The 9185-nt window shown below is 45.7% G+C and overlaps 1 protein-coding gene across 1 annotated transcript; it reads left to right on the forward strand.

Annotated features, from left to right (window-relative positions):
• The first annotated feature begins 1213 nt into the window (after nucleotides 1-1213).
• Nucleotides 1214-3534, forward strand: LOC144126926 (uncharacterized). Its single transcript, XM_077660456.1, has 2 exons — nucleotides 1214-1290; nucleotides 2426-3534. Exons 1-2 carry the CDS (start codon nucleotides 1214-1216, stop codon nucleotides 3519-3521), a joined length of 1173 nt encoding a protein of 390 aa, XP_077516582.1. The 3' UTR covers nucleotides 3522-3534.
• Nucleotides 3535-9185: the final 5651 nt, after the last annotated feature.

A 9185-nucleotide genomic window follows, 5' to 3' on the forward strand; every position in this document is an offset into this window, starting at 1 on the left:
GGTGGAGGAGCCCAGGAAGGTTGCGTGTTGCTAGCTCTGCAGTCGCAGGGCGGGGATGGTAGCCGCCGCTGCAAGGGAGCAGCTGTCGCAGGCCACTGAGCCGTTGGTGTACACAAAGTGATGGTCCTCGAGCTCCTCGTGTATTACGGCTCTGGCCAGCTGCTGCACAGCAAAGAGGGGTGTTTGACGCAGCAGCGTGTGGGTAAGGCTCTCCATTGTTAGCAGGTTGACACCTGTGAACGCACTTTAATATTGAGCAACCGTTCATCCTACAGTGTTCTGGGTAGTGTCATAGCATTTCTCTTCATACAGCTTAGATGTTTTAGTCAACTTCGAGGCTAGTTTGCGACACGGGCTACTTTGAGACTTTTCCTTGAAGGCGCGTTTGAGGTGTCCACCGAGATGACGGTATGCGAGCTCTACAGCGCCCTTTCCTTTCCTCAAAAAGCAAATCTCGTATTAAAATTGTGACGTCATCGGAAATGACGAAGTGGTGTAATATGTCGTAACTGGAAACTACGAAGTGTAGAATGTGGTAACCGGAAATGTCGAGCGTTGTAGCATGTTGCAGACGGAAATGTCGATTTGCTGTAGTATATCGTAACCGGAAATAATGAAGTCTGTAGTATGTTGTAACCGGAAATTACGAAACGCCGCACTTCACGTTATGAACAAGAAAGAAACCCACTGCGGTGGCTCAGTGGTTACGGCACTCGGCTACTGATCTGGAGTTCCGGGTTCGAACCCGACCGCGGCGGCTGCGTTTTTATGGAGGCAAAACGCTAAGGCGCCCGTGTGCTGTGCGATGTCAGTGCACGTTAAACATCCCCATGTGGCCGAAATTATTCCGGAGCCTTCACTTGGCACCTCTTTCTTTCTTCTTTCACTCCGTCCGTTATCCATTCCCTTACGGCGCGGTTCAGGTGTCCAACGATATAACAGACAGATACTTCCCCATTTCGTTTCCCCAAAAACCAATTACCAATTACCAAACCAGAAAGAAAATCAAGGTCAAACACTGCTTTCGCATTCCTCCATGCAAGCGGACTTAAGTGCCCTGAGAGAGAGAGGGAGGAAACTTTTATTTGGCGGGATAGTTATGCTGGGTCGAGTTACATTGCCCTACTAGATCGTCACCAGGTTAAGCCTGCTAGGGACCTCAAAGGCGCACTTGAGGATCCGATCCTGTATGTAGGGGTCCGAGCTGCGCAGCATGCATGATCTCCCGGTCAACTGGAAGCACGAGTTGTCCGAATTCTGGAGTGGAGGGGTGCTCCTTGCATTCCCAGAGTATATGATATAGGGTAGCTCCCTCATCGTACGACGGGCATGCGGGAGAAAAATGACTCGGGAACATATACATATGGGACAGAACTACCGCGTAAAGGAAGGAATTTTTTTGGAGTCTTCTTCAGGTCATTTCTTGCTCTTTGTCGAGCCTGTTGTGCGGAGCGGAAGTTTCCTTCGTTCAAGGCGAAAGTGGTGGGTTGAATCGTGAAATAAAATTAGGTTATCCTTGGGTGTCCCCGAGCGGAGGTGTCCTCAGAATTTTTCCTTTTAGTGGCTGTGCATAACAGCTGATTTAACAGACAATGGTGTTGTTGCATCGCAATTCTGCTATGCCTCTGCAGTAATATATGAATGTTTATAAATGTGTAGTTAAGGAGTGGTTACGCTCAAGTGTAGCGCACCTTTACGGGTTCTATAACTCTTGGTGAACGAACGATTACCGAAAGGAGTTCGATATCCATGGCGATACAAATATCACTTCCCCGCAGGGGGGCGCCTGCAGTCTGCAGGCGTCGCGACGGTGTGTGGCGACACCGCGGGTTCCCGAGCATCCGCAGGGACATCCCCGCAAGGGGATGATGGTGAACAGTGCATCACCACGGACCTTAGCACCCACGTTTCGCCGTGCGTGGCATCGCCGTGTCCGGGGAAAAGGGGATCCTGGTGGTTGAGCCGATGCCGAGCGTTTGGACCTTAAGGCCCCTCGGCGGAGGCAACACACCACTTTGGCCCCAGCTTCCTGTAGACGGCACCTTCGGCCTGACCCGACCGGGGGAAATCGGCAGTCGCCTTTTCCTATTCTCCACTTCATCTTTCACTTTCCTACCCCTTTCTCACAACTCTCCTGTCTCCCACTCATTTCTTGGTTTTTTCCTTTTTCCTGGCGGCGAGGGTTAGCCTTGTGTGGCTGACAAACCTTTGTTACGCCATATTTGGTTATAGTGATGGTGTACAGCTGGCGCCGACAGGGCTTTTTAAAGGCACCTGTCCCGTCCCCATGTAGGGCTCCATGGTGGGTGGCTGCCACCATTGCCGAACAAAGAACACATTCCATGGCTTCTCATTTTTTTCAACCCGATCTCCCTCGAAAATAGGGCGCACCAAGACAATAAATTCTTCAAAAAAACGCTACAAGCTTCCCTCGATTCCACGTTGTTCACAGCGAACACGAGGAACAAACTGCTAGACAAGTGTCACCATTCATTGTTACCAGGACTTTAACAAGTGCCATAGGAGAAGGGTACAAGATCAAAACACTAGCAAACGGAGACCTTCTTTTAGAAGTTTTATACAACCACCAACAAGAGAAATTGTCAGAAGTGAAGTCATTCGGTGATATACCGGTCATAATCAGCACACACCGATCTTTGAATACTGTTAGGGGAGTTATCTCAGATGATGACCTCAAATATGTAACTGATGAAGAACTTCTGGAAGGTTTGAAGGAGCAAAACGTGACCAACGTGTACAGGATAAAAATAAGACGAGATAATGAAGAAATCCCCACAAAGCAGATTGCCCTGACATTTGCATTTAGTATCCTCCCCGACTCCGTAGAAATAGGCTACATAAAGCTCCAACTAAGACAGTACATACCAAACCCACGACGCTGCTTCAAATGCCAACGTTACGGCCACAGCTCTCAGAGTTGCCGGGGCCAACTCACATGTGCTAAATGCTCTTTCCATGAACACGATGCCGAAAACTGTGCAGTTGAACCACACCTATGTGTAAATTGTGAGGGCAGCCATCCTGCATACTCACGCGCATGTCCAGTTTGGAAACAAGAAAAGGAGATTGTCACAATCAAAGTCAAAGAAAACATAACATTTAGGGAAGCGCGGAAGAGGGTAGCTTCGATACACAAACCTACTTTCTCCGATGTGGTGCAAAGGGGCACAGCACCACAGCCGCTTCTGGCTCCCACTCAGGCCACACGCAGTGAGCCTGTAGCGGGGCCACCCGTGCCCAAGGTGGCAGCAGCTAGCGCTGCGCCACCACCCACAAAACAGGACGCGCGGGCCTCCAGGTCCGCGGGCCCCAAGGTCCCTCCCCACACGGAGAGGCCGAACATGAAAACAAACGTGCGGCTCGCACGTTCGTCCAGCGTGTCGGAGGATGCGATGGACACGATGGACACAAGTCAAAGTAGTCCTAAGGCGTCGACGTCGAAAGGGCGGCGGGGCTCCATAGACCGAAAAAAAAGAAAAGCCCCGAATAAGGGCGCCTGAAAACCCAACCTAGTTCCTTTCAGTACCCACATAATACAAGATGGCTTTTATACACAGGAACTGTAGGGGACTCTAACATAACCTAAACGACATAAAAGACTTATTAGCCACATACTCACCTGTCGCCTTGTGTTTACAGGAGACAAATTTAGGCTTTAAACACGAAAACATTCTAAAACACTATAAGGTCCTCCGCCGTGACCGAGAGCAGGTGAGCCGGCTTTCGGGTGGCGTAGCCATCATTGTTAACAGTGGAATCGCAGCCCGAGAACACAAGCTTAAAACCAAATTGGAAGCTGTGGCGGCCATCCTGCACACATTTAAAACACTCACAGTGTGCTGCGTATATATTGATCCACATCTTAAAATAACACTCCAAGACTTACAAGACCTTTTAGTGCAACTACCAGAACCGTTTTTGATGGTCGGAGATTTTAATGCCCACTCCAGTTTTTGGGGCAGTAACAAAACCGACACTAGAGGCCAACTGATTGAGGATTTTATACTCTCCAATAACCTTTGCCTCCTGAACACTGGCAAACAAACCTATTGTTCCCCTAGCTCAGGCAAATTCAGTTGCATAGATTTGTCTTTTAGTTCGTCCTCGATTTTTACAGATTTTAATTGGGATGTCTTAGATAACCCATATGGAAGTGATCATCTACCCATACTAATTAGCTTAGCACATTCACCCGAAGTAATCCCAACTAAACCACAACGATGGAAACTGCACTTAGCCGACTGGGCACTGTCCCGTGAAAAAGCCAGCCTAGATAGAATAGTTTCTGACGACGTGAGTGTAGACGAACTAAACGAATGTCTCACAAACTGTATTATTGCCGCTGCAGGCCAAGCTATTCCTCAATCCTCTGGAATAGTAAAACAAAATCACAAATGCTGGTACACAAAAGAATGTAAAGAAGCAAAAAAGAAACAAACCAAAGCCTGGGGCATTTTTCGCAGATACCCTACACAAGAGAATTTTATAAAATTTAAAAAGGCGAGAGCAAAAGCTCGTTATATCTGTCGTAGTGCAGAAAAATCTTCTTGGAAAAATTACGTGTCGTCGATAAACAACTCAACCACATCAAAACAAATGTGGGAGAAGGTCAAAAAGCTAAAAGGCAACTACTCTTCGTTCACAGTTCCCCTTCTTACCGCTCCCGGTGTACAGACTAGTCCAGAACAACAGGCAGGTATTTTAGGCGAATATTTTTCTGAAGTTTCCAGCTCATCCCACTACAGCGATTCATTTTTTAAATACAAAAAGACAGCAGAGAAACAAAGACTGCCGACAGACTGCGGTACAAACGAACCGTACAATAGTTTCATTACAATACAAGAAATCCAAACAGTACTTTCTGCCGGTAAACATACCGCCCCCGGCCCAGACCAAATACATTACCAAATGCTAGCCCATCTTTCTGAACCTGCCGTAGAGGCACTTCTAAAGTTTTTTAACAAAGTTTGGGTATCAGCAAAAATACCCAAAGCTTGGAAGGAAGCTATTATTGTGCCGTTTCTTAAACCCGGGAGGCCACCAACCGCTCCGAACAGTTATAGACCCATAGCCCTTACCAGTTGCCTCGTCAAGTCCTTTGAAAGTGTCCTAAACATAAGATTAACTTTTGTCCTTCAATCCCGTGAACTTCTCGACAGCCATCAATGTGGTTTTAAAAAAGGATGCTGCATCACAGATCACCTAGTCCGCCTTGAAAATACTGTCAGAGATGCGTTTATACACAGACAACAATGTCTTGCAGTCTTTTTTGACTTAGAAAAGGCATACGACACAACATGGAGGTTTGGGATTCTGCAAGACCTTGCCGAGCTTGGCGTCCACGGCAGGATGATAAATTGCATAAAAGACTTTTTATCCAATCGATCATTCCATGTGCGCCTAGGCTCGACCTTTTCAAAGAATTTTATTCAGGAAAATGGGGTACCCCAAGGCTGTATTTTAAGTACAACTCTCTTTGCCGTAAAAATGAATTCTATTAGGAAAATAATCCCAAGGTCCATTATGTATTCTGTTTATGTTGACGATCTTCAGATAGCATGTACATCCTCAAACATATCCATTTGCGAAAGACAAATACAGCTAACAATAAATAAACTGGCGACATGGGCAGACAGGAATGGTTTCCAGTTCTCTCCACAGAAAACAGTGGCCTTACTTTTTTCACTGAAACGGGATCTACAGACAGACCCCACATTATACCTAAACGAAAGCCAGTTACCTTTAAAAACTGAACACAAATTCTTAGGCATAACATTTGACCGAAAACTAACTTTTCTACCTCACATAAATGCCTTGAAAAAGAAAGCTTCTCGATCGCTGAATATACTCAAACTGCTTTCACACAAACACTGGGGGTTCTGACAGGGCAAGCCTTCTACACATCTATCGCTCTGTGGTACGGTCCTGCTTAGACTATGGCTGCCTGGTGTATGGTTCTGCAAGGCCATCCTACTTGAAACGACTAGATCCAGTGCATAATTTGGGGTTGCGTCTTTCCACTGGCGCTTACAGGACGTCGCTCATAAACAGTCTTTATGTCGAAACAAACGAACCATCACTTACAGATAGAAGAAGCATGCTTACATGCTCATACGTCCTAAAAATCCGTTCCCTTCCAAAACACATCTGTTATCAAATAGTTACAAAGTGTCCATCCAGAACAATCTTTAACAACAAACCGCAAACCACCAGGCCACTGCTCTTGCGCTTTGAAGAGATCTGCCAGAATCTCGGCATACTGAACACATTACCCAGCATTGCGCAAAGACGAGGTCTACTGCCTCCATGGTATGATTTTCCTACATTGTGCGATTTCACTCTCACACAGTTCCGCAAAAAGCAAACTCCACAACACCAAATAGTACAAGAATTTCTGGCACTTGAGGAAAAATACAATGGTTTCACAGCCTTTTATACTAACGGTTCGAAAACGGATATTTATGTAGGAAGTGCAGTAGTGCGAGGGAATTCGGAGACAACAATACGACTTCCACAGTGCGCATCCATCTTCACTGCAGAATGTTACGCAGTATATGTGACCGTAGAAAAAATACTCAGCGAGAACCTCGAAAACGCTATTATTTACACAGACCCTTTAGGTATACTTACAGCCCTCCACTCAAGAAACGCAATCACTCCTATACTTGGTGACATTATACACAACATAGTAACAGCCACAGCTAGAAGACAAAACATTAAACTCTGCTGGGTCCCGAGTCAAGTCGGCATAAAAGGCAATGAGCGAGCAGATTTCTGTGCTGCTCAAGCTCGTGGCAAGGAAATAAAAAAAGTGAATATACCCTTGAATGACTGCATGAAATTAGTACAAAGGAAGTTAAGGAAAAAATGGCAATCGGCTTGGAACAGCGAATTGAATAATAAACTACACTTAATAAAGCCGATTTTAGGTGAATTTAAGTCATGCGTGCACCAAGAACGTTTTAAAGAAGTGATTTTATGCCGTCTCAGAATAGGCCACACGAACCTTACGCACAACTTCCTGCTAACAAAACAAGATAAACCTGTTTGCGAAGAATGCGGAGATGAACTTACGGTTAACCACATTTTATTCTCATGTATAAAACTAGAAAAACTAAGAAAAAAGTACTTCACTCAATTTTATCATGAATGCATTCCTTTCCACCCTACATTGCTTTTAGCTGATAATGCCATTGTTAACATACCTTCCATTTTTAGCTTTTTAAAAGCAGCAGGCGTACTTGAAAAGCTGTAAATTTTTTTTAAACCACTGGATCGCTTTTATGCATGATACACCTCAGCCACTTTCTCATTCTTGAGAAGTAGGCTGAGGCTGTTTATTTGATTGGTTGGGAGCCTCAGGATCCTTGCTAGCCAAGGAAAGCCGCTTAGGCTGCCTGACCATCTTTAAGGCTTTTACCATTAGCCATTTCCAAATTTCTTCCCTTTTATTCCTAGGCAGTACAATCTTTTTAAGTCATCTGCACCATCGCCTCTTTTTTATACTCCAAAACATTCTGTAGAAAAGCAATTCTATACCTTGTGCTTGGCGCATGATGGCCTTAGCTACCTATGTGCCATAAAACCCAACACAACACAACACAACACAAATATCACTTGTGTCTAAGTACACATAGGCGCATCGTTATAGCCTAATCTAAGGCCCGTTTCACATACATGCGATTTTCGCCGGCGGCAGTGCGAATTCTCTCGGTCTGCAACTAGGGAGGGCCGTCGGTCTTGTCGCAGACGGCTTGCGATCGAGTTCCATCCGGTTGGCATAAAGTCGCAGCGTCGGCATGTTCGCTCTGCAACTAATGGGGAGCGCCGAGACGGCGTGCGATGTGCGGTCACGTGGGAGTTGTGGCCGCGGCGAAAGCAAAACTATTTGCTCTAATCAAAACATAAGAAATAATGCCTCGCATCTGAAAATACGCTGGTCAGAACGTCAACATATTTCGTGCAGCGTTTAGTCATGGGTTGCCGATGCGAACATCAAGCTACCTTGCCTGTCCCTCCGACCGAATTCACTGCTTACGCCTTGTATGTGAAAGCATTGGCCGAAAATCGCACTGCGGCCTCACAGGCTAGGCCCACTATTTTTGTTCTAGTCGCAGCATGTGAAACGAGCCTTAGCCGCACATTTTGCACCTCTTAATGCCGAGCCACATCCTCGGCGTCAGTACGTAAGAAGAAAAAAAGTCGCCATCATTTGGAACACATTGAAATAACGAGCGTCAGCTTTATTGGCCATGCGTAAAAATTCCGCATCCAGCGCGTCCTGTGAAGAAAACACTGAGCGGTTCAAAAACGTAACATGACTTTTCCACCTAGCGGAGCGATCGCCGCCTAGCGCCATCTATCAGAGAAATTACGACACACGTCTACCCATTGTGAGTTGCACCTTCTCAAGATATATCCAAAACGGAATTTGCTTTGTTTGGAGGGGTCAAGGTGGGCCTAGAATTCGGCTTGCGATGCGATATGGTAACGCTTCAATTAGTAATTGCATGTATACAATGTTTAGCTATTATTTAATTGTGGTTTATTTTCTATATCATACCCCGTAGCGTTTTATTTGCTTACCAAATTCGGTACACAACTTTCCCCGTACGGGTGCGCCTTGTTATCGGAGTATATATAGCGGAACGAAAGTGTGCGTGTTTATATATGCACCCCTGGAATACAAACTTATGAAAACGGTAATCGAAACAAGGATGGATAGGGGAATGTGTACTGTCTTTTAATTGTTGTGCTTATCACTGGGATAGTGATACTTACACTAATCTATCGCTTAAAGAAAATTACTTACAAAGCAGCAGGAAAAACCATCATGCCGCCGGTGGGATCCGAACCAACGACCTCCGAATATCGCGTCCGGTGCTATACCAACTCAGCTATATATATATATATATATACTTGGGCAGGTTGCAAACCACTTGCAGGGAGGTAAGCAGCTGCCACAATACTGGCTTCAAGCGGACAGACAGACAGCGGCTAAATGCGGTAAATAATAGCGCACTAATAAGCATAACAATCGAGATTTCCCAAAAAATGATTGTTGATTTGTTACGTTGCCAAAGGCAAGTTTAGTGCGCTAGCAGTTCAGCTTTCATCTCAGTTCCGGCGATGATATGCACTGTTCACGGATGGCAGTTATTCGG

The sequence above is a fragment of the Amblyomma americanum genome, chromosome 1 (genome assembly GCF_052857255.1).
Source record: "Amblyomma americanum isolate KBUSLIRL-KWMA chromosome 1, ASM5285725v1, whole genome shotgun sequence".
Classification (NCBI taxonomy): domain Eukaryota; kingdom Metazoa; phylum Arthropoda; class Arachnida; order Ixodida; family Ixodidae; genus Amblyomma; species Amblyomma americanum.